Below are 27,104 nucleotides of genomic sequence, written 5' to 3' on the forward strand. Positions count from 1 at the left end.
AAAAATGTCGCCTATTCATGTTTTTAACACTAGGCTGCCCGCAGATGCGCCTGCCTATTAATCGGCATGATATACTGGGATATTGGCCGATGCCAATTATGTGTAAAAAAAAAAAGCCAAAAATCGGCCGATTAATCGGTCGACCTCTATTTATTACATCTTTCACTTCAGAATGAACACCTGCCATTTCACTGCACACATTTTTATGTTTGATCAACACCAGCTGTTGTACAGCTGCTCAGCGACATCATTGGATTGCTTTTCCCTTTTATTTAACAATATACTTGGTTGTTAATGCACTTCTGCATAAGGGAACGTGTCGGTGACTAAGCGGTCCTTGACGAAACCTACCATTTCAAGAACATGAAGGAAATTTAAATGCAATAATTTTGCTTGCAACTCAGTCACAAAAAAGACCACCCCTAATGCTTTAAAACAACAAGTTCCTTTTGCATCCTAAAAATGGCTTTAGCAACAGCCTTGGCCAATGTGCCATCGGCCAACATAGAGGGGTTGGGCTTTATTTTTTTATACATACATACATACATACATACTGCAGCCAGCCACCAGGGGGCGATCAAGAGGTTTGGCTTCACTTTTGGGGAGCTGTTAAGTCCATCTTTTATAAAAAGTCTGCGGGTTGAACCCAGACATATTCCATTTACTATAGGTGCTTCTCATGTTACTTGAATTGCTTCCTCGACTCCTCCACTTGCCTCCCTTCCTTGTCTTAGTCCCTCCCACCGAGGAAGCAGCGATAAAATGTGTTTTTAGAGGGATGAGACGTCCTTTCCTCTGAAGCGTCTCATGAATTTGTCAGCTCTTTGGGCGGCGTTAGCAACTCCTTCAGCTGCATGGCTTCCGGGAAGGCTGCTCTCGTGTATCCTTGCTTCTCGGTGAGCCCTCCTCGATGCTCGCTCCTCGGGGGGGCAACAATGAGAGCTTTGAGACGGCCTTCACCGAGGAGGGACAGAACAACTTCCGGTTCAGCAGAGGACCAAGGAGCTGTCAAATAAGGGCCATGAGATGCAGCTTATAATACGAAAGGGAGAAAAGTAGTCTAGTAATGAGACTTCAATGCAATGAACTGATGTGGTTCAAAGGCGTTTGAGCATTGTGTCTTTATTTTCAGGCTCCATCATCGATTCCAGAGACATTGTGGATGGACACAGAGAGAAGACCCTAAGCCTCTTGTGGAAAATCATCTTTGCGTTTCATGTGTGTACCTGACAGTTTGTTTCAAATCTGCCAGTAGGGCACACAATTCATCCTTTTCTGTTTTAACCTGTGGAAGGATTTGATTGATATGCTGTTATCAAATGATCCGTTAAGGTGGAGGTGATTTTGGACGAGGATCAGCTGAGGGAGGAAATTGGCTTCCTGAAGAGAACCTTGAGGACCAAACGGAGGCTGGCGTCTCTGAGGGCCGACCGGGGCCTCCAGCCAAGTCCCGCAAAGACCAGGGTGCTGTATGAACACAGCAGCACTAAGATTACACTGCTGATGGACTGGGCCCGCACTGTGTGTGACTTCTACAATCTTAAGGTGAGTTTGAAGTATTTGGTTTTTGGAATGTGAGCTGAAAGTAAAAATGTAAAGAGTTTGTATTGATTGTTTTCATTTCAACTCGTTAAGCAGGATGCAGGGGTACTTTGTCACCTCTTGTCATTTGATGTATTATTGAACTGTTCTCCTGTTGTAGCCTTTGGTGCTGTGTATTTGGTGGCGGTTTCACCTGCAAAAACTTGTAAGGGTTAAAAAGTAAATTTCAGTTTTTTTGTTTGGGTTGCTGAACTGCTGCGTGTGCCTAGAGGCAGCTACATTTCTCTACTTTCACTCGTGTCAAACTGTCACAGTCCCAAAAGTCCCTCACAAGTCCAACTGATAGAAAAACTGTAAATGAAGTGTGTTGGCTGTCTGTGCAGGTGGAGAACTTCACAGTGACGTTCTCGGATGGCCGCGTCCTCTGCTACCTTATCCACCACTACCACCCCAGTCTCCTGCCAGAGAGGGCTGTCAGTCACCGCACCAGCCAGACTGTCGAGTGCTCACCGAGGGGTCGCCTGGAGCTCGACTGCTCAGCCAGCGACTCTGACAACTCCTTTGACTCTTTGCCGACAGCCTTGAACGGTACTTGTCAGCTGTGTGCTGTTCTGTCGTGAAATTGTCTGCTCGGATGCACAGTTTAAAGACGTTGAGACATTTGTGGTGCATTAGTGTAGAAACTGGGTATTTGACAAGATGTCTGCAACATTTGGGGGTGGGAAAAAATTTAAAAATCAGGGAAACTTACAAATGCTGACAGGAATAAACCTGGATTTATAGTCCCATCATGTTTTATACAGTCATTACATTATCCCCGGGATTTGTAGCAAATAAACCAGTACACACAGTAAACCCACTTGTTACGGGATCTAGACTTTTTATTTGAAACAAACCATTCATGAGGAGTGTAGTGGGTGTTCGTTACAAAATTATAGCCACTGCCCCAGCAAGAGAAGAGCGGAGTTAACGCACCTTTGTTCCTTTATTGTTGATCCAGGCATGCGGCCATTGTTTGAAAATAATGAAACACAAATATCCTACCTATAGAAATAAATCTTTATGATCCTAAAAAAGCGTTGTAGGCTAATGTTGCATGTGTATGAATCAGGGAAAATAAACAATACTGATGGTTTCTGAAATGATCTCAAATAAGATGAAACGGGATGACTAGATGTGGTTAAACGGTTTGGTCTCAACCAAAGCTAGGACTTCCACAAAAAAAAAAACTCCACCCGTGTTTCCAACTTCCCTTTTATCAATTATACCACACCCACAATTACTATGGTGTGGCCGATCAGTGGCCTAGCTGTCAATCAAAATCAGTGGATCAGAACTATAACCAAAATATGGGAAGTCTTCAAATAATAACTATTGCTCTTTAAATATCATCAAACTGCTTTTTTGTCTCCTACAAGGGGAATGTCATTAAAGTACACTGGTGTAGCTTTGGAAATTCATTGAAAAGTAAAAAGAAATTAAATCAAATGCTTAATGTTTTAACTTGATTTCTCCTAATTTCCAAACTTTGAAAGACGGTTGTTTTTAATTACAGGATACATTTAGAAAATAATGACTGACTGCATGTCATGCCTCTAAACGTATATTTGTGAACTTGTATGTAGGACTTTTAAAAGATTATGAAGAAATTAAAGTCTTAATGAATGTTTTTGTCAACCGGCCCAGATTCTCAGTCAGTGGAATTTAAAGAGCTACTGGAGAATGAGAAAAACAACTTCAGACTGGTCAACACGGCAGTGTCTTTCCTGGGCGGAGTTCCTGCCATGATCAACCCAGCCGACATGTCCAACACGATCCCCAATGAGAAGGTGAGACCAGGCACTACCCTCTACCCTCTGCAGGAACACAGATTATTGTTTTTATCAAATGCAGAGCTGTATAAATCTGCTTTATCCTCTTAGTCAACATTACCAATGTATAGCAAATTTGTCACTGGAGCAGGCTGTTGCCTGGAAGCCCAAGATGTCTTGTTTTCCAGCATTAAAAGAATAGTGTTCATGTTCATAAATATCGGGTCATAGGTGAAGCCCTGAAAGTATGTTTTGCTTTAAGGCACAACTGAATGGCCATAACAGTGGCTTTCATTTTAGTACGCCATAAATATCCACTAGCAAAGATCAGAAACTTGATAATCAGAAATACATGATAATGAAATGCATGTTTCTTTAAAGCAACTTAATTTTAGAGCTTCAGAAGTTTTAACAGTCTCTCAAATCCTACCTTCTTGAAGGCAGGACACCCCCATGACTGGAAATTAGTCAGAGGATAAAACATTGTTTTTGGAGCAAAATCACAATTTACAGTGAGTTATAAATGCTGATGTCTTTAGGCAGGTGAAGGACTTAAGGTGGTTTTATCACCTGAACATTTCTAATTTGAAAATGTTAACTGTTATAATTGCGTACTTTGGGATATGACCGATACTAACGCTAATGTAGGCCACCAGTAGTTATTCAGCTAAAACAACTGAAATGTTTTTTTTTTGTTTTTGTTTTTTTAAGACTGTCTCCTTTGTCTGAATTTTTTTTTCTCTGTGAGAGACTTCTAATTCTGTATCTAATTGTAGTTTAACTAGCAGCAATTATGATTATTCCAATCATCTTTTAAAATTTTTTTTTTTTTACATTTTATGTATGTCAAATACAGTGAATATTTAATATTAATTAATTAATATTAATATATATAATATTAATATAATATTAATGTTTAAAGTAATCTGGGTTTAGACTGACTGCTCTAGATCCATCATTCAATCTTTATAAACTCTGTAGAAAAAGGATGCAAGGCTACACATCAATCATCATCATCATCCACATGTGTTTATTTACAGGTTGTGATGTCTTACCTGGCTATCCTGTGTGCTCGTCTGCTCGACCTGCGCAATGAGACCAGAGCAGCTCGGGTCATACAGGGCGCCTGGAGGCGATACAGGTTAAAGAAGGATCTACAGCTCTACAAGGTTGGTGAAGTGTTTGGTACAACTGCAAAGTAATGGGACTTTTATTTATCTGATCTGTTCTTTTATTTGAGCAAATTCATTCATGGGTGAGGCCATTTATTTATGTCCGGAACCAACATTAATCTGTCACAGACTTTGAAAAAAACATTTTGGTTTGTTCATGTTTTGTGCTCTTTTATCCTGCTTTATTTTCTATTCTAAAACCAAAGTCATTTGATGCATTAAAGCAACGCTGAAGAACTTTTCCAGCTCCGGTCCCCCTACAGGTTGGAAGCAGAACTGTCCCATTACGTCTCATTGAAACTACAGATCTGCTACTCGATCTGGCAAACTTGCATAGTGCGGTTAAAGCCGGTAGAGAGCCGCAGAGCGAATGCTTAAGTGCTGTTCACCCTTTTACGAGTTGATGAACCACTGAAACAATTTTGAAAACTTTATTTTAAGTTACAAAAAGTTCTCTAGTGTTGCTTTAATATTAAAATATTGATTTATAGCCACTGTAAGCATGGAGGAGATGGAAAGTGGGTCACTGATACTGATTGAAACTAAATCTATCTAAATCAGTAAAATTAATGACCCATAATTGACCCTTTTTATTTTTATTTTTTTATTTTTTTGGGGACACAGGAGAGAAACCTGGCCGCTGTGAAACTCCAATTATTTGTGAGGAGTTTTCTCCAGAAGCGCAGAGCTAAGAGGCAGAATCGAGCTGCCGTTGTCATCCAATCAGTCTGGAGGGGTTACGTAGCCCGCAACAGGCTGAGGCTAAAAAAACAGGCTCAACTTCGGGCTCTGCAGCATGAATCGGCAACCGTCATCCAGGTAGGAGTTTATTACATGTGTGAGGATGAAAAGGACTGTTGACAAAATCTATACTTGTACGTGATAAACCATTTTTAGAGTTTTTGAGTTAATATCTACAATTGATTTGAAATGAAAAATATCACCTAGCAGATATTACAGTAGAAATAAGAGTGTACTGTATGTTTTTAGCATTCTCAGGTGAAAAACAAAACCAGATCAACAAGTAAAAGCCATCAGATCTGGTTTTGTTTTTCTTGCCTCAGACAGTTTTAAGAGTTTTGGTCATGAATCTACATGCTGTTTATTTACCATTTGTGATTTTGCTTAAATTTCAATGTTATCCAATTTCAATGTCTATCCATTTGTAGATTGCATCTTGTCACAGGCTCAATGGAGGATGTTTTCGGCCTTGAGGGCTTACCAACGCCTTAGATACTACGCCATTGTTGTCAATAATGAACCCTGGAAGAATCTTGTGTAATTGTTCTGTGAGTAGATTGTTCTTATCTTGTCCACACTGGCTAAAGGAACTGCTACTCTGTGAGGATTCATGGAGGTGTCTCCATCAATTTCATGAGAAGCGGTGCTCATTCAAGCCCGGTACAGAGGTCATGCACAGAGGCGCTGCTTTCAGATGTTAAAACTGCAGCACCACTCGGCTATTGTCATTCAGAGTGCCATCAGAGGGCACGCTGTCAGAAAACAGGTGGCGAAGATGAGATGCGCTGCCGTCCTAATCCAGCGCTGGTTCAGGGCCTCCGTGGAAAGGGACGTTGAAAGGCAAATGTTTGTGAGGATGAAATGCGCTGCCATTACCATACAGGCAGCCTATCGTGGAAAAGTGGCTCGGGAGTCCCTGAAAAAACAGCACCAGGCAGCAACCGTAATCCAGGCAGCTTTCAGGAAGTATACTGCCCAAATGTGCTACCTTGTGCTTAGAAAAGCTGCAGCTGTGATACAGCAAAAGTACAGAGCCACAATTTTGGCCCTTAAGACAAAGCAGGATTATGACGCTCTCAGGAATGCTGCGCTTGTCCTACAAGCTAACTGGAGAGGCAGAGCTGACAGGAAGAGGATAGAGCGGCGACACCAGTGTGCAACACTGATACAGGCTCTCTACCGTCGGCACAAAGCACAAGCAGAATACAGGTCCAAGAAGGCCTGCGCTGTGGTCATACAGCGTCACTACAGAGCTTATGTGGCAGGAAAAGAGATGAGGAAAGTATATGAGCACATAAGAGCAGCCTGCGTTACACTCCAAGCTGGATTCAGAGGCATGAGAGTTAGGGCGGAGCTGAAGAAAAATCACTGGGCAGCGACTGTCATTCAGGCTTCAGTTAGGATGTTTTTATGTCGGAAACAATATTTCTTCATACAAAGTGCGGCGATTATCATCCAAAGCCGATACAGAGCTCTTCTCCTCTGCAGGGCACAACAAAAACAATACAGAGAGCTGAAGCAGGCCACCGTAAAGACACAAGCTGTCTACCGGGGATTTAGAGCGAGAGATGACCTAAAGAAGAAGCACAACTCTGCCAGAGCAATCCAAGCTCAGTTCAGGATGCACAGAATGCGTATGGCTTACCTTGCCACAAAGTGTGCTGCAATCATTATTCAGGAGCGCTACAGGGCCAAAATGCTCAGGGATCAACAGGTGCAGAGTTACCGAACAATGAAATCTGCAGCTTTAGTCATCCAGGCAACATATCGTGGCCACAGCGCCAGGAGGAAGATTGTAGAGATGCACCGAGCTGCTACAATCATTCAGAGAAAGTTTCTCACCACTTGGAATAGAAATAGGTTCCTAGCTCTCAAGGCAGCAGCTTTGGTTTGTCAGCGGAGGTACAGAGCAGTAACTCTGGCAAGAAAAGACCGTTTGGGCTATCTGTCAAAGCGCAGCGCAGTCATTTGTCTGCAGGCAGCCTACAGAGGATGTGAGGTCAGAAAGCAGTTGCGCATCCAGCACACGGCAGCTGTAACAATTCAGTCTCACTTCCGAAAGTACCAGCAGAGAACCTACTACACGAATCTCCACAGGGCTGCCAGTGTTTTGCAAGCACGTTACAGAGGCAACAAGAAAATGAGAGCGGAGATGCAAGCCCTGCGTGCCATGAGAAATGCTGCTGTTGTCTTACAGGCTGCCTTCCGAGGAATGAAATCCCGTGAAATCCTCAAACAAAGGCACCAGGCTGCCAGTGTTATCCAGAGAGGTTACAGAACATTATGTGAACACAAGCAGTATCTGACTTTGAAATCCTCTGTCATCACCATTCAGAGGAGGTATCGGGCCACTGTAGCAGCAAAGGAGCAAATTCAAAAATACCAAAAAATGCGCAGTGCTGCTGTTGTCCTCCAGGCAGCATACAGAGGCCAGCAGCTCAGAAAGGAGGTTGCTCGTTGGCATCAGGCTGCCACCGTGATCCAGTCTGCATTCAGAAAGCACAGAGAGGAAGTCAAATTCCAGGCCATGCGTCTGTCCGCCATTATCATCCAGAGATACTATCGCGCCTGTATTCTTCAGAGACTTGACAGAGAAAAGTTCTTAAAAATGAAACATTCTGCGATCGTTCTGCAGGCAGCTTTCAGAGGTCATCGTGTGCGAGCCAACATTGCCAGTATGCACAGGGCAGCTACTGTCATCCAAGCAAACCTCAAGAGGCATAAACAGCAATCGGCCTTCAGGAAGCAACGCTGGGCAGCCTGTGTCTTACAGCAGAGGTTTAGAGCTCAGAGACTGAAACACATTGAGATAAAACATTATCAGGATGTTAGAGAAGCTGTCATTAAACTCCAAGCTGCTTTCCGTGGCATGAAATCCAGAAAAATCCTCAAACAAAGGCATCATGCCGCCAGTGTTATCCAGCGAGGTTACAGAACGTTCTGTGAACACAAGCAGTATCTGACTTTGAAATCCTCCGTCATCACCATTCAGAGGAGGTATCGGGCCACTGTAGCAGCAAAGGAGCAAATGGAAAAATACCAAAAAATGCGCAGTGCTGCTGTTGTCCTCCAGGCAGCATACAGAGGCCAGCAGCTCAGAAAGGAGGTTGCTCGTTGGCATCAGGCTGCCACCGTGATCCAGTCTGCATTCAGAAAGCACAGAGAGGAAGTCAAATTCCAGGCCATGCGCCTGTCCGCCATTATCATCCAGAGATACTATCGCGCCTGTATTCTTCAGAGGCAAGAAAGGGAAATGTTCCTAAAGATGAGACATTCTGCCATCGTTCTGCAGGCAGCTTTCAGAGGTCATCGTGTGCGAGCCAACATTGCCAGTATGCACAGGGCAGCTACTGTCATCCAAGCAAACCTCAAGAGGCATAAACAGCAGTCGGCCTTCAGGAAGCAACGCTGGGCAGCCTGTGTCTTACAGCAGAGGTTTAGAGCTCAGAGACTGAGAAACCTTGAGGTAAAACATTATCAACAGCGCAGAAAAGCTGCTGGCATGTTGCAGGCTGCATATCATGCAATGAAATTAAGGCAAAACATCAAACAAAGGCATCATGCTGCCAGCGTTATCCAGCGAGGTTACAGAACATTCTGTGAACACAAGCAGTATCTGACTTTGAAATCCTCTGTCATCACCATTCAGAGGAGGTATCGGGCCACTGTAGCAGCAAAGGAGCAAATGGAAAAATACCAAAAAATGCGCAGTGCTGCTGTTGTCCTCCAGGCAGCATACAGAGGCCAGCAGCTCAGAAAGGAGGTTGCTCGTTGGCATCAGGCTGCCACCGTGATCCAGTCTGCATTCAGAAAGCACAGAGAGGAAGTCAAATTCCAGGCCATGCGCCTGTCTGCCATTATCATCCAGAGATACTATCGCGCCTGTATTCTTCAGAGACGTGACAGAGAAAAGTTCTTAAAAATAAAACATTCTGCCATCGTTCTTCAGGCAGCTTTCAGAGGTCATCGTGTGCGAGCCAACATTGCCAGTATGCACAGGGCAGCTACTGTCATCCAAGCAAACCTCAAGAGGCATAAACAGCAATCGGCCTTCAGGAAGCAACGCTGGGCAGCCTGTGTCTTACAGCAGAGGTTTAGAGCTCAGAGACTGAAACACATTGAGATAAAACATTATCAGGATGTTAGAGAAGCTGTCATTAAACTCCAAGCTGCTTTCCGTGGCATGAAATCCAGAAGAATCCTCAAACAAAGGCATCATGCCGCCAGTGTTATCCAGAGAGGTTACAGAGGCTTCTTCGAACGCAAGCAGTATCTGCAAATTAAATTGTCCGTGCTTACAATTCAGCGAAAATATCGGTCGGCTGTTGCAGCTAAAGCACAAAGAAGTCTATATCTGGAAATGCGCAGCGCAGCCATCATTGTTCAAGCGGCATACAGAGGCCAGCTGCTCAGAAAGGCGGTTGCTCGTTGGCATCAGGCTGCCACCGTGATCCAGTCTGCATTCAGAAAGCACAGAGAGGAAGTCAAATTCCAGGCCATGCGCCTGTCCGCCATTATCATCCAGAGATACTATCGCGCCTGTATTCTTCAAAGACGAGAGAGAGAAAAGTTCCTTAAGATGAAGCAATCCACCATCACCCTTCAGGCAGTGTTTAGGGGCTGGTCTGTCAGGAGGGACATAAGCCGACAAAATGAAGCTGCCATTGTGATCCAGTCGTGCTGGAGATGCTTAGTGCAGAGGCGCATTTTCCAACGGAAGCGTGAGACTGCTGTGAAACTTCAGCGGAGGGTCCGGGCGGTGCAGCTCGGCAGGTTGGAGAGGAACGACTACACCCGAATCAGGAAAGCTGCCATCGCACTTCAGACACACTGCCGAGCCTGGATTGCAAGACGACAGGTAATGCTAAAACACATTTCTCTGTCGTCCAGACAGCCTTAAATTTGCCTTCACTAACTTTGTAGAAAATTGCTTTAAACGGGTAGTCTTTCGCAGCCTTTTGTATTTTAACAAGTGGTAATTTGATATGGTCAATAGACGAAATTATAAATGAATATACTAAAATTAGGGAGAAACTAGAGGGAGAAACTACTGCCTGTGGAAAGAAGCTCACCATATTAAAATGTGATTTGTAGGAAAAAATAAAAGTTATAATCCTTGCTATTGTGTTTCAGGTACTAGAAAGAGCCAAGGCAGAGAGGAGGCTCCGTTTCACATCGGCGATCTTCCACCATCTCCGTGCCATAAAGATCCAGCGAGCTCTGAGAGCACACTGGGCTTTGGAGTCGGCCAAAAGACAAATCCATTCTGTCATCACCATACAGGTACAGAAACATAGAGACAACAATTCAATTTTTCTAAAATGAAATCGGTCACTGAAAAGCACTTCTGATGAATTTAATGAATCAGTGCTGAGCTCATTTCTTACAGTGATACAAATGATGGCCTTGTTTTTTATTCTTTTTTTTTCATCTCATCCTAGCGATGGGTGAGAGCGAGGCAGCAGAGGAGACGGTATCTGGAAGACAGGAGGAAGGTGGTCATAGCCCAGAGAGCAGTCAAGTGCTGGTTAGCTCGTCGCCACAAGGTGGCGTCTGTCATCCAGCAAGCAGTCCGCAAATTCCTCCTTCTCAGGCGCCAGAAGAGGGTTCAACAGGGCATTGTAAAAGCTCAGGTACTACAGTCAGTGGTGAATTTGGAGCAAATGACTTCTGTACTGGGTTCACACTTTTTCAGATGCGTCTTATACAATAGTCAGGTTCCCCTATGAACAGTGGAACTGGTTTGTGTTTGCTGTAATCATTCCTCCTGTTCATACTGGCCATTAGGAGATCCTCTTCTAATGCACTTTCAATGGAAATGAATGAGGACAAAATCCGGAGTCGTTTTAGTACAATATTCCTTCTATTCCGCTCCTCTGCAGAACATCTGGAACCACTGTCCGGGGACACAAAAATGAAATTTGATACTGAAAAACCTATTTGCCTTTATGCAATGCAGATTGCATTGAATTGTCGCCTTTATTCTGATGTTAGTGGACAAATTAGTCCAATAAAATGTTAGTTTCTGTAACTGTGTAATATTTTTTACCACGTCCAACCTCTAAACTAGGGCATTTGAACACATGAGGGCAGTATGACTCTTGGCTATATCATTTAGGGAAATCAGGGCAACTTGAGAACCTAATTTATCAACAAAATGTTTGGTTGGAATGGATTGTAGATGAGAGTCCATGATGATGATGATGATGATGATAATAATTTATAGTAATTTGATTGAGTTGATAAACTATTTCAATCCTCAGTTTTCCTCCCTTTCGGGATAAAATGGTAAACATCCCCCTCTGATCTGATGTGCTAATGATTAACAACTCATTTTTATGAGGGGTTTATTTTTAATTTTTTTCTCTCTCTCTTTTCTTCCCTCCATCTCCCTCCAGGCTCTGTGGAGAGGACACCGCTCCCGTCAACTAAATGACAATATCAAGGTGGTGAAGTTGAGACACCGTCTACGCAAAGTCTCTGCCGGCGCCAAAGAGGAGGACAAACTGTGCAACAAGACCTCGTCTGCCCTGGAATACCTCCTTCGGTTCAAACACTTCTCCTACATCCTAGAGGCCCTGAGAAACCTGGGTAAGGTTTACTTCTTCTGGCAATTCAGCCATATGCCACTATGTAGCTTTACTGGAAAAGCAACCTTTATTGTAGTTGGGGAAGAGAACACTTTGCAAAGTTAGTGTTATAAGACTAAGAAAGCGACCGTTCACAGGTGTAGTTCTGTAGAAAAAAATATTCTTACATGAAACTGCTCACAACCAGAGGAAGAGGTTATTATGTATTATGTAAAATATGTATTTTTGAATTGGGGTAAACTGTGATTCCAGTCTAGACAAGTCATGTCTGTACCCGCTGTAATTTAGCAACCGTTTAGACTGAGAAACGGGAAGACTTTGTAGGAAGTGCGGGAGAATCGGTTCCTCTTCTGATGTATTTTGGTTGTTTTGTTGTATCAAAAGTGCTTGTGTTGTCAAGATGAGAATAAGTTCATTACATAAGGTGTCTGACTTTTGCAATTTAAACATCCAAAGTATAAGTGCCTCATAGACAAAAAAAAATAATATTTGAGTTTCCTTGGCTAATACTTGAATCTGATTGACTTCGCCGTTCAAAGGTCTATAATCAGCTTTTATATTGACCCCTTTTCTTTGCTTCAACAATGGTTATTGAAAGATCATTTTTGTGGGCTTTTTCTCTTAATTCAGAGTGACAGTGGATAGACGGGAAAGGTGGGAGAGAGCTATGGGGGATGACAATGAGCAAAGGGCCACAGGTCGGGGGGGGACCCTCTAATTGGCTGAGCTATAGGTCGCCCCAAACAACAATTGTTATTTAAACAGATAAAAACAGCATACTCAAACACCAAATATATAATTTACAATAGGTGTGGCTCCAAAAAAAAAAGAATGAAATGATTCAAACTTCCATTTAATCGATTTCCCCGCAGTGTTGCATAACAAGGGACAATACAGTTTGAATTGGATTTTGAATTTGTTTTCCAGTCCAGGAAAGTGCAAGTGACCCTCGATCGTTATCGAACCACAACGGTGCAATTGGGCTCTAAATATTCTGGGACCCCGTTTTTGTTTGGGCTGTCTGCGGTCTACTCAGTGGTTAGATTGAAGAAGTTTTAAACTGATTTGTCAGTCCATAGTATGTTCAGTTGATATTCCAGTAGTGCTTACCCTAGACTAACCACCAGTTTGTATTGTGAAATTTTGAAGAAGAGCTTCGCTAAAGCAACCTGCTTGTTATAGCACACATTTGTTTTTTAATCTTTTTCTTCAGCCTTTTCTCTCAATATACAAAACTTTTACAACCTTGAAGCATGAAAGACCATTCAAATATATATATTCCAAACGTTTGAACAGTAGGTAGTAGGGCTATAACTAATCATTGTCAATGAATATGAATGTCGATCATTGTTTTCCAAAGCCCAAGATGACGTCCTCAAATGTCTCATTCAGTCCCCAGCGCAAAGATATTCAGTTTACTGTCATATAGGAGTGAAGAGACTAGAAAATATTCACATTTGAGAATCTGGAATCAAAACCTATTTACTTAAAAACACAAACCATTTTACTCAAACTGATTAATCGACGATCTCAAATTTGGAGATTCATTTACTAGTTGACAACTGACAACTCTAGCATTTGAAGATTATCTCAGGTGTCAATCTTTCTGGTAGTGCAGTTTGTTCGGAGTGCTAACGTTTGGTTTTGTGTGTGCGTGTGTGTGTGTGTGTGTGTGTGTGTGTGTGTGTGTACAGAGACCACCACCAGACTGTCCCCTGAGTGCTGTGAGCGGCTGGTAGAGAGCGGAGCCACCAACGTCATCTTCACCCTCATCCGCAGCTGCAACAGGAGTGTCCCCTGCATGGAGGTCATCACCTACTCCATCCAGATCCTCCTCAACCTCTCCAAGGTACGAACCCAAGACCTTCTCTCTTTATGTAGCCATGAAAAGTAATCAGGCTGACATGATCAGGGTGTGAAACATGAAGATAATATTAAAGTGATATTTTGACTTGCTAAAAGGGTCCTTTGACAGATAAGCTACACCTCTCGCCTGAAGATAGGAAGGTATGAATTGTCAGGGTTCGGGTTAATAACCGGAACCCTTACGTCACGGTTAGGGAGAGGCCAAAGAATTCTGCCTAGCTGAACTTTCTAAACCAAGCAGACCGAGTTTCGGGCAAGCGGATTTTACTCACAATATATGCATAATATAACCTAATAGTCCAAAAATAATCTCTGTGGCTGTGTATCTCTAACAATAAACAACACATTGAGGTTTCACGGAGTATTTTGTGCAGGGCTAATTTGTTTTAATTTATGTTGCAAGGCGCGGTGACTTCTTGTCAGCTTGTTGTATTTACTGGAGAGTTTATGTACGGATTGAACAAAAGAGATAAAACGTGTTACATAGTGCTCTTTAGAGGGGATGATAGATGGATTGTTTTTGGACAGCCAGGCTAGCTGCTTCCCGCTAAGCTAATTGTCTCCTGGCTCTAGCTTCATGTTTAGCATACAGAGTTGCGAGTGGTATCGATCTCGGTATTCCCAAAATGTCAAACTGATGGGATGAATATGGAGTTAAAAGAATAGTTTAAGTTGCACACGGTGCTGAATAACGAGTTACTACCAAGCGACTTGTCTGACGTGAAAGTAAAGTTCAGCTGAGGATTGATGGAGAAGGCCACAGCATTTTCTCAACAGCCCTGAGCTCTCAATTCTAGGGCTGGGATGATATGCTTTTGTCCCGATCTGATTCTGTCATGATACATGGGTGCCGATTCGATTTGTATTGCGATTCTAGAAGTATTGCGATTTAGATAGTATTGAGTATTGCAATTTTCTTATTCCTTCTTTAACTAAAACAAAAGTTGAGTAATACACTTCTAGAGACAGAATATCATGAGAACGTTCTAAAAACGAATTGTTTTCTAAGAAGAATGCACATCACACGTCAATCAGTCTGACATTTCTTTCATTTGTAAGGAAGAACATAATGTGGCATTTTCTGCTTTCGCTCAGTTTAGCTGGAAACGGATATGATGTAGTCTCATTCGGCGGTACTGTATAAACTACAATATTTAGGTCAATCATTGGTTTAAAAAAGCAGAAAAAAAATCGCGTTTTTCTTTTTTTTTTCTTTTCTTTTTTTCCACCTCTACTCCTGAAGCGAACTATCTGTGTCCTGAGTCTACTTCCAATTCCCCACAGGGTTTCTGTTCCTTCTCACATGAGGCTCAGTTCCTCTTCTGCTAAACCAAGTTCAGACTGAGGGCCAACCTTGTTTTGTCGGTTTTTAAGTTTAGTGGTTCCCGTTTTCCACAATTTAGTATGCATCATGTGGATACTGCTGGAACATTTCGCAGAGTCTGCATTTTTGTTCATGAGGAGACAAAAAACTAAACGGTTATATAAACTGACATTTCACATTTAAGGCAATCTTTGTTACAAATGATTCTATGACTTTTATGATAAAATGACCACAAACTTAGAAGACTTTACATTGCATTGGTCACGCGTCCTTTACCAAGTTAATTTCATAAAGAATTTGTATCTTGGATAAGTAAATATAAGGTTATGCATTTTTGGTTATTGTCAGACACTTAAGTGTGTTACTGGCTTAAAATTGGATTTTCGAATCGCAAAGAATGAATTGACCAAGTCTAAAGATGTTCAAAACAGAAATGCCAGCACATTATATAAAAAGCATCAAGCCAGCAGATAACAGTGGTTGAACAGAGCCTTGCAGTCAGTCAGGAATGCTGGAAGGAAAACATAAAAGGTGGTTTTGAAACTTAAGATAACAAGTTTAGGCAGTGAGAGCTGAAACTGGAGGACCGTGAACCAAGATGACTGGAGATACGAGTGTAGGATGAATCTGGTTCTCTGATAACTGAGGAATGTTTTCCTGTTTTCTCCAAAGCTGGGATACTCTCATTCCCTTTTGCATATGTTGGCATTACATCCTTTTGTCCCAGAATGTTTGTTTATTGATTTTTTTTTTTTTTTTTTTTCCACCTTGCTTTGTTGGGTGTTTTGAATGGGGCTTTATCAGCTTTTGTTTAGGCATTCTTGGTCATCAACAATCAAAGATAAAAAATGATGAATAATTTCCAGGGGAGAAATGAAGTGGGTTTTTTTTTTTTTTTTTTTCTTTCACTCTCCTCCACTTACTCACTCATGGTTTTCTTTCCTCAGTACCACAAGACCATCGAGGCGGTGTATTCGGTGGAGAACTCCGTGGAGACGCTGCTGGACCTGCTGCAGAGGTACCGGGAGAAGGCGGGGGATAAAGTAGCAGAAAAGGGCGGCAGTATTTTCACCAAGGCCTGCTTCCTTCTCGCTCTCCTCCTCCAAGACAAGCACCGTGCTGTGGTCCGTAGCTACTATGACATGAAGAATAAAAAAAAAAATAAGAATCAAATAATTTAAGACATGTTTTTAATACCAAATTTTACAGGAAAGACGACTATTGTAGTTTTGTAAATGTAATGCAAATGTTGTTCTGTTCTTTAGGAGGTTACGAAGCGACCCAAAGTCTTGGAGAGGATACACAGTATTTACCGCCTCGTAGCTCGCAAAAACAAGATGGATGCAGAAAGAACTGTTATGAAACAGAAGATGAATGCGTCGGTCAACGGGAGCTTCGTCGTTCCTGCAACGCCTTGTAAATCCCGCCCTGTGCCAAAGTATGTATACGTGTGGGTATACACGGTTCTGTTGGTCTCAGATATACAGATGGGATGTGTTTGCAGGCGTAATTGAGATCCTGTTTTTTGTTTTTCAGATTTGCACCAGAGTGGGTTCTCCAAAAAAACAAGCTCCGAGACATTGTGGACCCTCTCCGGGCCATTACATTAGTGGCTAACACACTCGCCATTGTGTTGTAAATGAAAATATTTTAAATGCTTTCTATTTCTCATCTCATTTCTTTTCTTTTTTACTTCAGAAAATATTTTACTAAGTATTGTTTGAGGGTTTTTTGTTTTAAATCACTTCCATGTTTTCCATGTATATATTAAAATGGATTTGTTTTTTAAACATGGGTGAGTTTCATGCATCTTTCTTATGCGTTTGCATTGTGGAATTATGTCTAAAATAAGGCCCTGAGGCCTGTCAAATCTGACTCCAATTTATTAATTGCTGCGCCTTCTTTCATCGGACTTCAGTTTACCAGAACACAAGGATCAATCTGAGGCGAAGGGGTTCAGTTAAGCAAGTTTACTCAAGTCAAGTTAAACACAGTTGTGGGTTCACAAAAATGACACAAAGTTTCCCTAACTGCAGACATAGTATACGGAGTATGAATTTTCTCCTCCACACATCTTCACATCATTGCAACTCAAGAAACCGCATCCCCCCTCCTGTCTCTCTCCTGCCTCCAGCCAGATTCTCCAGCTCTCTCACACACACACACACCCTCCTATTCCACTTCTCTCTCGTATAGAAAAACACACTCTCACATTCCTGAACTGTAAGATAATCAAAGCTGAAGCTAACTATCTGTGTCCTGAGTCTATACATAATACAGGGAATACAACTTTAATACTGAGACTGACCCATCCAGATTATAGAAATATTTCTACAGCAGTGTGTGTTTGTGTACGAGAGATCATCATCGCTATTAGTATATTTGCAGAGGGAAGCCAGGTTAACCAATAATTTTGATGCTTTTACAATTTAAATGCACTTGTTTGCTCCCAAGTTGCAGCTCTTTAGAAACGCCTCTAAATGTAACCGAAGCATGACAACATACAGTACATTCTGCTTATTGAGCAGGTAAAAGATACCATATTCCCCATCTTTATTAAATGTTAGTATTACAATTTCTATTTGGCACTAACACTAAAATCAGCAGGATATCAGTCTTGACCAAAGTGGTTTATTGTATTCTTTTTTTTTTGTACAATCTCCATTGGGCTTAAATAATTAGTGAATTCATCAATCAGCAATGTACTACAGTATATAGTCTGTCCTGTAGGGGTTAACAGTCGGGCCACTTGATGTGAGGCTCTCTGCATTAAGGTATGTTACATCAGTTTTAGAAAATGTAATTTGTATTAAATAAAGGGGTAAGTTTTTTTTATACATATATAATTAACTTCCTACTTATATCTTAAAGGGGTAATTTTATGGAAGTGTCAAACATTGTTCTGCCCTCTTAGAAGATATACACATAATGATTCAAAATAAAATCTTTAGGCCTCTTCACTGGAGGGTTTGCAGTGACATCTGTTCATCTAATTTTCAAATGTCTGTCTTGGTTGTGCCAAACAAGCAGTATGTTAAATAATCTTAGGTCATTCATGGTTCTCATAATGTCATGAATCACATCAGTGCAGGGAATATTTAAAAAAAAAAAAAAAATGATATACAGTCCCTGACAAAAGTCTTGTCGCTTGTGTACAAATTGACCTGAAGTGCCGCTGAAATATATTTCTAATCAAGAAGTTTTTACAAGAAATGGCTCATTTTAATCCCAACAGCTTTAGTAATAATGTTTCAGTGCAAAATGAAACTGTCAAAAAGTATTCTAATATTCACAGCTTGGTAAAGCCCATTGAGTCAATTTTTGCAAAGACATAAGTGTTGTCGCCTTGTCATATGAGCATCACCTGTGACTATTAATGGATCAATTAGGTCTCAGGTGTGTATAAAAACAACCCCAGTACACTAGACCTTCACATCAACTGCAACTAGACCTCTGCAAACATGCCTAAGATTCACCCTGAGACTAAAGTTTTGATTATCAAGAGGCTGAAGACCAGATCCACTGCTGATGTGGCAGACACCTTCAATGTGTCTCAGCGTCAAGTACAGAGGATAAAAAAAACATTTGAAGACACTGTAGACGTTTTTGACAAGCCCAGGTCAGGCACACCCTGCAAGACAACTGCTCGAGAGGACCGTTTGTTGGCTCAAAAATCCAAGGCCAGCCCATCTTCCACTGCAGCAGAGCTCCACGAGACCTGGTCACCTGAAGTCCCTGTGTCAAGCAGAACAGTTTGTCGGATTCTGTCTCGAAATGGCCTCCATGGTCGAATCAGTGCTCAGAAGCCAGCACTAAACAAAAGACAATTGAAAAACCGTGTGGCATTTGCCAAGGCCCACAGCCTGCTAAAAGGATGGACGCTGGAAAAGTGGAAGAAGGTGGATTTTTCAGATGAATCTTCTGTTGAATTACACCACAGTTGCCGCAAATATTGCAGGAGACCTACTGGAGCCCGCATGGATCCGAGATTCACCCAGAAAACAGTGAAGTTTGGTGGCGGAAAAATCATGGTCTGGGTTTACACCCAGTATGGGGGTGTGCGAGAGATCTGCAGGGTGGAAGGCAACATCAATAGTCTAAAATACCAAGAAATCTTGGCTACCTCTTATATTCCCAACCAAAAAAAGAGGCCAAATTCTGCAGCAGGACGGTGCTCCATCGCATACTTCCATCTCCACATCAAAGTTCCTCAAGGCGAAGAAGATCAAGATGCTCCAGGATTGGCCAGCCCAGTCACCAGACATGAACATCATTGAGCATATGTGGGGTAGGATGAAAGAGGAAGCATGGAAGACGAAACCAACGAATATTGATGAACTCTGGGAGGCATGCAAGACTGCTTTCTATGCTATTCCTGATGACTTCAATAAATTGTATGAATACTTGCCAAACCGCATGGAAGCAGTCCTTCAAGCTCATGGAAGTCATACAAGATATTCAATTTGGATCTCACAGCACCACTACTTAATTTGCTGACATATTTTTGTATTTGCAGTAAATTTGTTCAATTTCTGTATAGGCGACAAAACTAATTATCTATGATTAAATGATAAATCTTTTTTCAGTAAAACTAATTTATTTCAGTGCATTAAACATCATTTGGGAGGGTTTTAGCTTTTCATATGAGCTATTTCTAACACCAATTGATTAATTAAAAGTCAGGTTAATAGCAGGTGTTTCTAAAAAAATAGATAAGCGACAAGACTTTTGTCAGGGACTGTATACTGTGTGTGTGTGTGTGTATATATATATGCACACAGTATATATATAATTTTTTATATATATTTGGTGTATATATACTGTATATTTTTTTAACTTCCTACTTATTTAAATAATTTCTGCACTCAGACAATTTACTTAAACGTTTTTAAACAATAACATTAATAATTATTAAAAAAACTGATATATTTAGCTTTATTCTTGAAAAAAGAAATGTTGAGGGGTCACCGTGGTCGCTCACCTTGTGCCCCCATGTACTTAGGCTCAGTCCTCACTGCAGCGGCCCAGGTTTGAGTCTTACCCTTTGCTGCATGCCGCCCCCACACCTCTCCTCTTTCTACCGCCTTTCCTGTCTTCATCTGTCCTATCAAAAAAGGCCCAGAAGCCCAAAAAAGAATCTTCAAACAAAAAAATGTTGAGTTGTACTCATAATATGGTAGGCTACATAATTGGAGGCAGAACAGAGACAGAGATCAAGTATGTTTTATTATAGTGTTCACAGTTAAAGTGGAGGATAAGTCTGCATGCTCTGTAGATTACTTTCAGATGCCTCTCACTGGCAGGTAGGCAGGAGAATCACACCCCCATTACACCTCTGACGCATTGCCACTGCACCGACTGGTACTCCTCTGGCACACCTGAACTCAATTATTTCATCATGAGTGAAAAATTTACTGTCACTAGATGTTATAGTAATGTTGTGTTGTCTATAGAGGTCTTCATTCACAATACAGGGTTCTGCAAGAGACAAAGTACAAATAGCACTTTGTTAATAGCAAATTAATTACTTCCTGAATTTTCTATCACCATAGTCCCTAAACTTATGTAGAAATGCAGGAAATGGGATTCAAATCGAAAAAAAATTGGGCGGAGGACCCCCCCCCACAGCCCTTATTTTGTGTCTTCCAGTGTTCCAGAAATAAAGCTCTCTGTAAGTTTGTCCCATAACTGTCTGTCCCATTGTCTCCATTTTTATAATGTGAAGCACTTTGTGTTGCATGGCTTATTTATTAAAAGGTGCTATACACAAATAAAGTTTGATTGATTGATGAGAAGAACTGTAACTTACTGAGGCATCTCATCTGTCCGGTCCATTCACCGTTGATGCAGGTTCTGTGAGGTCCACCCTCCATGGTGTAGTAACTTTGACACATGAATTCAACCCTTTCTTGATGGCTGTAATTACTTTTAATGGTGTACTTGATGTCTCCATCTGTGAGAGGTGGTGGACTCCCACAGCCTACACTCTCTAAAAATGTAAATGACACTGAAAGGCACAGAAAGGGACAATTGTGAAATAATTCTCTGGCCACAGCAATAGATGCAGATGCAAATTCAGCATGGAAAATGGCAATCTCATGAAATGGTTAAAAAGATAAAAGAAAAAGTAACTCTGCTAACATTCAAGAAATGCAAGCTAGTTGTTTTAGTGTCCTGAACAGGGTCGTCCTCTTAGCCCTTCTTCTCTTTGAGCTTTTAAACCCTTTGCCATTGTTTGGAGAGTAGACAGTAGGGATTACCAGAAATGTTATGATATGCAGTTTTAACCAGACCACGGTAAATCTTAAAACATTTAGTTATACTACAAACATTTTTAAGTTTTAGGTAGGTAGCACCATCTGTGCTCTCGTAGCCTGTCTTACACCAATATCTTGTTGTCGTCTCACCCATTTCTAGTAATTATGTACAGCTTGAAATAGAGTTTTTGGTTTACTTTATGCTTGTTACAACTTGTCCGTAGGGCAATAAAGAGAAATTAGCAATGCATTGTTGAAGTCCAGACAACCAGAGATGGGGACTCGAGTCTGAGACTCGGACTCGAGTCACACTTAAGTCGCACAAACAGCTGACTTCAGACTTGACTTGCGACTCGACCCAAAAGACTTCAGACTTGACTCGGACTCGTCAACAACCTGTCTTCATGCAATTATTGCTTTTTAAATCTGAATTCATTCATGTATTTCAATTTTCTTTTAGTGACGCATATACGTTGGGGAAAAGTATGACGAGCTGCATGTCCCCTGCCCTCTGCTATAATGTGCAATGTAATGCATGTGTGACTCCCACAAAATAAGTTTTGTTAAGATTATTACTTTTTGTTTCCTTTCCTTCTATTGCAATAGTATTTTATTTTATTGTGATTTATATAATTGAATACTAATGAGAAATTACGGAAGAAGCACCCAATTACATGTATTTCCTAAAATGGACACAGGGTGGCAGTAATCACGAGCAGCGTCACACTGGGACATATAGCGATGCGCAGAGCAAGATAAACTCATAATCCGAGTGAATGGAGAATGAGCAACTGTAATCCTGCGTCACTGATTTCTCTGTAATATTTCTAATATTTCCAGGTTACAAACACACCTTTTATGTGACTACATATGTTTATAAGCTTATATGAATCCCGGGTGATGTGTGCTCTGTAAGCTAAAAGTATGTCAAATGTGTAAACAGTTAAGTTTGACAGTACGCAGTTGAGAAAATGGCGGCCGACGTCCGAAGATTGTTAATTTTATTTGTTCCTTACGGCGAATAACGCCGTTTAAAAGAACGGCGTTAGGTAACGACGTTATTTTTTCAGTAACGGGGTAATCTAACTAATTACTTTTCCCGTCGTTACAACGACGTTAACGTTACTGGACGTTAAATGCAGTGCGTTACTATGCACTGATTGAATAAACTGTAATCCGAACGCAACCCTGGCTCGCAGCTAGTGAGGAGGTGGGTTAATAACGAGGTAAGCGATTATGATTGGCTACAGCAGAGGCATGTTTCATGGTAGCCAATCAGATCCAACAGTTAAACAGATTCGATGAAGTAGCAGAGATGGCGAGTCAGGAGCAATCCGATGAAAAGTTGGCGTTTCCAAGGTGGAAATATAAGCACTACTTAAAATTCATTGTGGTCAATGGCAAGAACGTGCATGTAATGTGTACATTATGTCCAAGAGTGAAGACTTTGTCGACATCCGTTGTAAGCAACTCTAATTTAATGAAGCATCTCACAACGACACACGCATCTACAAAGCTAGTAGCCAAAAACACCGATACCTCCACCAGATGATCGCTCGCCATCCACTAGCAAAGAAGGACTCGGAGCAAAGCCCTCCAAGCAGCAAAAGCTAGATCTTTCTGCCTCACAACAAAAACCTATGACACAGGCTGAAGTCAACCATATGATAGGCAGGTATGTTGTTACAAGTATATGTGTCATATAAGTTTATATGGTGTAACTGTTTACTTTTCTTACAAAAATAATAATACTTGAAGTGCAGGATAAACCTCTTGCTCTCTGTCGACGTGCAATAAATATCGAAAGTTATGTACAAACACCTGTCCTACTCATTTCAACTGACTGAAAAAACTTAGTAAAAAAATCCAAATTCTTTGACATATAGCAACTTTTTTTTAACATTAACACAAATAGTTACTTTCCCTGGTAACGAGTTATTTTTATTATAGAGTAATTCAGTTACTAACTCAGTTACTTTTTGGAACAAGTAGTGAGTAACTATAACTAATTACTTTTTTAAAGTAACGTTCCCAACACTGTGGATGAACAATACAATATTCAAGCTCTTACCTTCACAGACAGGAATCACACCATCCCAGCCTTCACTCATGCAACGCCGGTAGTTTGTGCGACTGACCATTTGATAACTGAAACGAGTATTAGGTAAAAACAAATAATGGAGGCAAATTTAAATTACACTCCTTGTTATGCAGGGTTTACTACAGAGATACAGTATAATATGTACAAAGCACATCATAAATGTACAAAGATACATAATCGGTATACATTTGTGATTATACATACCCTTTGTGGCAGGTGTATACAACTTTTGACCCAAAGACAAAATCGTCTCCTACTTCCAGATTAAAATCTGCAAACTGGGCATTGCCGGGATGACCGCATGATTTTGCTTAAAACATAAGAATGACGAGTAATGAGTGAGTAAATATAGTGTGACGTACCAAATTGCAGTGATGAAGCAAGTTGAAGTGGTTCTTCCATTCAATAATACGCTGTGTATTATCTTATACTATATAATATAATATGAATTCCATAATATAAATCCAATAACGATAAGCCTGCTTTGGCTTTGTGGACTCATTCAAACCACAACACTACATACTGATACAGCATAACATGTTGCATATAATACAGTTCACCACAATGGCAGAATAAATAATCATTTCAAACAGTAAAAGATTGTAACTTACGTTGACATACAGTGCCTTTAGACTCCCATTTTCCCTCGACACAGGTCAGTTTGAAAAAGCCACTGTAGCCAACATTGCAGGCAACTCAAATTTGTTTTCCAGGAGGGTAGCTGGACTGAAGCCCAGATGTGTCAAAATTTGAATCATACTTGGGCCCGTCTAAAAACTGTTGAAGTGTACAGTCTGTGGGACAGCAAAAAACAGAAATATAAATCATTTTGCTTTTTTACCCTTACAACAAAACATCAAAACAACAATTTAAATGGTAAGTGCTTGGGCTTACATGGAATCTGCGCGAAGGTCAGCGTATGCACCCACAAAAGTAGCACACAGATTTGGTTTATTACACGCATTTTATCTTCATTCCCCTGAACCACCGAACAGAAGTAGAAACTGGAGACTAAACACTATTACACCCAAACGCACACACAGACAGAAGAGAGCTGTGGATTTTACAGGAAAAAAGAGATTGCGCAATGAATTACGCAAGTCTGTTCCAGCCTCCAAATACAATCTCAGGCTCACAGGAGACAGAAAAAAACGAGGTGAACACATTCACAACACCTTATATGACACACTGGATTCTTAATGCATCCTTGAAGGATGTCTTCCTTAGTCTGTATCTTTTGAAAGGGTATTTTATTGCAATATAATTTGTGTTTCAATGGTTTAATGGCCCTCCGTAGTCAGGCTTTGCTATGTTTATCATTAAGTAACAAAAAACAACCACATGGGTGGCAGTGAAGGTCAGGGGCCTCGACGGACCAGACCCGGGCGGCAGACGCTGGCTCTGGGGACGTGGAACGTCACCTCTCTGTGGGGGAAGGAGCCGGAACTGGTGCGGGAGGTGGGCGCTACCGGTTAGATCTGGTGGGGGCTTACTCCTACGCACAGTCTCGGTTCTGGAACCATACTCCTGGATAGGGGTTGGACTCTTTTCTTCTCCGGAGTTGCCCAGGGTGTGAGGCGCCCGGGCGGGTGTGGGGATACTCACAAGCCCCGGCTGGCGCCGCTGTGTTGGAGTTTACCCGGTGGACGAGAGGGTCGCCTCCCCACGCCTGCGGGTTGTGGGGAAAACTCTGACTGTTGTTTGTGCATATGCACCAAACAGGAGTTCGGAGTATTCGGCCTTCTTGGAGACCTTGACTGGAGTCCTGCATGGGGCTCCAGTGGGGGACTCCATTGTTCTGCTGGGGGACTTCAACGCACACGTGGGCAATGGAGGAGGCCCCTGTCCGACAGACTTTCAACTCACACCTCCGGCGGAGCTTTTCGTGCATCCCTGTGGAGGCTGGGGGCATTGAACCTGAGTGGACAATGTTCAAAGTTTCCATTGCTGAAGCTGCGGCGAGGAGCTGTGGTCTTAGGATCTTAGGTGCCTCAAGGGGCGGTAACCCACGAACACCGTGGTGGACACCAGTGGTCAGGGAAGCCGTCCGACTGAAGAATGAGTCCTTCCGGGATATGTTATCTCGGAGGACTCCGGAGGCGGTTGCAGGGTACCGAAGGGCCCGAAGGGCTGCAGCCTCTGCCGTGAAAGAGGCAAAGCAGCGGGTGTGGGAGAAGTTTGGAGAAGACATGGAGAAGGACTTTCGGTCGGCACCAAAGTGTTTCTGGAAAACTGTTCGCCACCTCAGGAGGGGGCGGGGAACCATCCAAGCTGTGTACAGTAAGGATGGGACACTGTTGACCTCCACTGAGGAGGTAATAGGGCGGTGGAAGGAGCACTTTGAGGAACTCCTGAATCCGACTAATACGCCCTCTATGTTAGAGGCAGAGCTGGAGGATAACGGGGATTGTCGTCGATTTCCCAGGCGGAAGTCACTGATGTAGTCAAACAACTACACAGTGGCAAAGCCCCGGGATTGATGAGATCCGTCCAGAAATGCTCAAGGCTCTGGGTGTGGAGGGGCTGTCCTGGTTGACACGCCTCTTCAACATTGCGTGGAAGTCTGGGACGGTGCCAAAGGAGTGGCAGACTGGGGTGGTGGTTCCTCTTTTTAAAAAGGGGGGACCAGAGGGTGTGTGCCAATTATAGGGGTATCACACTTCTCAGCCTCCCTGGTAAAGTCTACTCCAAGGTGCTGGAAAGGAGGGTTCGGCCGATAGTCGAACCTCGGGTTGAGGAGGAACAATGCGGATTCCGTCCTGGTCGTGGAACAACGGACCAGCTCTTCACTCTCGCAAGGATCCTGGAGGGAGCCTGGGAGTATGCCCAACCGGTCTACATGTGTTTTGTGGATTTGGAGAAGGCGTATGACCGGGTCCCCGGGAGATACTGTGGGAGGTGCTGCGGGAGTATGGGGTGAGGGGTCTCTACTCAGGGCCATCCAATCTCTGTATGACCAAAGTGAGAGCTGTGTCCGGGTTCTCGGTAGTAAGTCGGACTCGTTTCAGGTGAGGGTTGGCCTCCGCCAGGGCTGCGCTTTGTCACCAATCCTGTTTGTAATATTTATGGACAGGATATCGAGGCGTAGTCGGGTGGGGAGGGGTTGCAGTTTGGTGGGCTGGGGATCTCATCGCTGCTCTTTGCAGATGATGTGGTCCTGATGGCATCATCGGCCTGCGACCTTCAGCACTCACTGGATCGGTTCGCAACCGAGTGTGAAGCGGTTGGGATGAGGATCAGCACCTCTAAATCGGAGGCCATGGTTCTCAGCAGGAAACCGATGGAATGCCTTCTCCAGGTAGGGAATGAGTCCTTACCCCAAGTGAAGGAGTTCAAGTACCTTGGGGTTTTGTTCGCGAGTGAGGGGACAATGGAGCGGGAGATTGGTCGGAGAATCGGCGCAGCGGGTGCGGTATTGCATTCAATCTATCGCACCGCCAGACGAAAAGAGAGCTGAGCCAGAAGGCAAAGCTCTCGATCTACCGGTCAGTTTTCGTTCCTACCCTCACCTATGGTCATGAAGGCTGGGTCATGACCGAAAGAACGAGATCCAGGGTACAAGCGGCGAAATGGGTTTCCTCAGGAGGGTGGCTGGCGTCTCCCTTAGAGATAGGGTGAGAAGCTCAGTCATCCGTGAGGAGCTCGGAGTAGAGCCGCTGCTCGCTGCGTCGAAAGGAGCCAGTTGAGGTGGTTCGGGCAT

General features: G+C 42.5%; 2 protein-coding genes across 3 annotated transcripts in view; one reads left to right on the plus strand and one right to left on the minus strand.

The window, feature by feature from the left end:
* The window catches only part of aspm (assembly factor for spindle microtubules), a 28,820-nt gene extending 11,960 nt beyond the window's left edge, over window positions 1–16,860 (plus strand). The window contains exons 13-27 of the mRNA XM_028586606.1: window positions 1,133–1,218; window positions 1,333–1,545; window positions 1,926–2,130; window positions 3,229–3,371; window positions 4,394–4,522; window positions 5,150–5,344; window positions 5,712–5,803; window positions 5,903–10,124; window positions 10,400–10,549; window positions 10,708–10,899; window positions 11,665–11,857; window positions 13,551–13,705; window positions 15,994–16,170; window positions 16,312–16,484; window positions 16,583–16,860. Of these exons, the coding sequence (XP_028442407.1) occupies window positions 1,133–1,218; window positions 1,333–1,545; window positions 1,926–2,130; window positions 3,229–3,371; window positions 4,394–4,522; window positions 5,150–5,344; window positions 5,712–5,803; window positions 5,903–10,124; window positions 10,400–10,549; window positions 10,708–10,899; window positions 11,665–11,857; window positions 13,551–13,705; window positions 15,994–16,170; window positions 16,312–16,484; window positions 16,583–16,685 (6,428 nt within the window). The 3' untranslated portion in view covers window positions 16,686–16,860. The remainder of the gene's footprint in view (window positions 1–1,132; window positions 1,219–1,332; window positions 1,546–1,925; window positions 2,131–3,228; window positions 3,372–4,393; window positions 4,523–5,149; window positions 5,345–5,711; window positions 5,804–5,902; window positions 10,125–10,399; window positions 10,550–10,707; window positions 10,900–11,664; window positions 11,858–13,550; window positions 13,706–15,993; window positions 16,171–16,311; window positions 16,485–16,582) is intronic.
* A 3,280-nt stretch (window positions 16,861–20,140) lies between these two features.
* Window positions 20,141–24,550, minus strand: LOC114561044 (complement factor H-related protein 4). 2 transcript variants are annotated; one of them, XM_028586705.1, is made up of 6 exons: window positions 24,299–24,550; window positions 24,016–24,198; window positions 23,609–23,714; window positions 23,375–23,451; window positions 20,856–21,053; window positions 20,142–20,524 (listed from the first exon to the last, which is right to left on the minus strand). In XM_028586705.1, exons 4-6 carry the CDS (start codon window positions 23,442–23,444, stop codon window positions 20,340–20,342), a joined length of 453 nt encoding a protein of 150 aa, XP_028442506.1. In that variant the 5' UTR covers window positions 23,445–23,451; window positions 23,609–23,714; window positions 24,016–24,198; window positions 24,299–24,550; the 3' UTR covers window positions 20,142–20,339. The 2 variants fall into 2 exon arrangements, with proteins under 2 accessions (XP_028442505.1, XP_028442506.1); XM_028586704.1 differs by lacking the exon at window positions 23,609–23,714 and having other exon boundaries at window positions 20,141–20,524.
* Between the last annotated feature and the right edge of the window lie 2,554 nt (window positions 24,551–27,104).

The sequence above is a fragment of the Perca flavescens genome, chromosome 9 (assembly GCF_004354835.1).
Source record: "Perca flavescens isolate YP-PL-M2 chromosome 9, PFLA_1.0, whole genome shotgun sequence".
Classification (NCBI taxonomy): Eukaryota; Metazoa; Chordata; class Actinopteri; order Perciformes; family Percidae; genus Perca; species Perca flavescens.

Bases quoted from the DNA above. Each gene is read 5' to 3' on its own strand.
- LOC114561044 (XM_028586704.1), bottom strand. The intron at 21,054-23,374 runs GTAAGAGCTTGA...TGTGCCTTTCAG, and splicing joins TGTGATTCCTGTCTGTGAAG to TGTCATTTACATTTTTAGAG. The intron at 20,525-20,855 runs GTAAGTTACAGT...TGTCTCTTGCAG, and splicing joins CGGACAGATGAGATGCCTCA to AACCCTGTATTGTGAATGAA.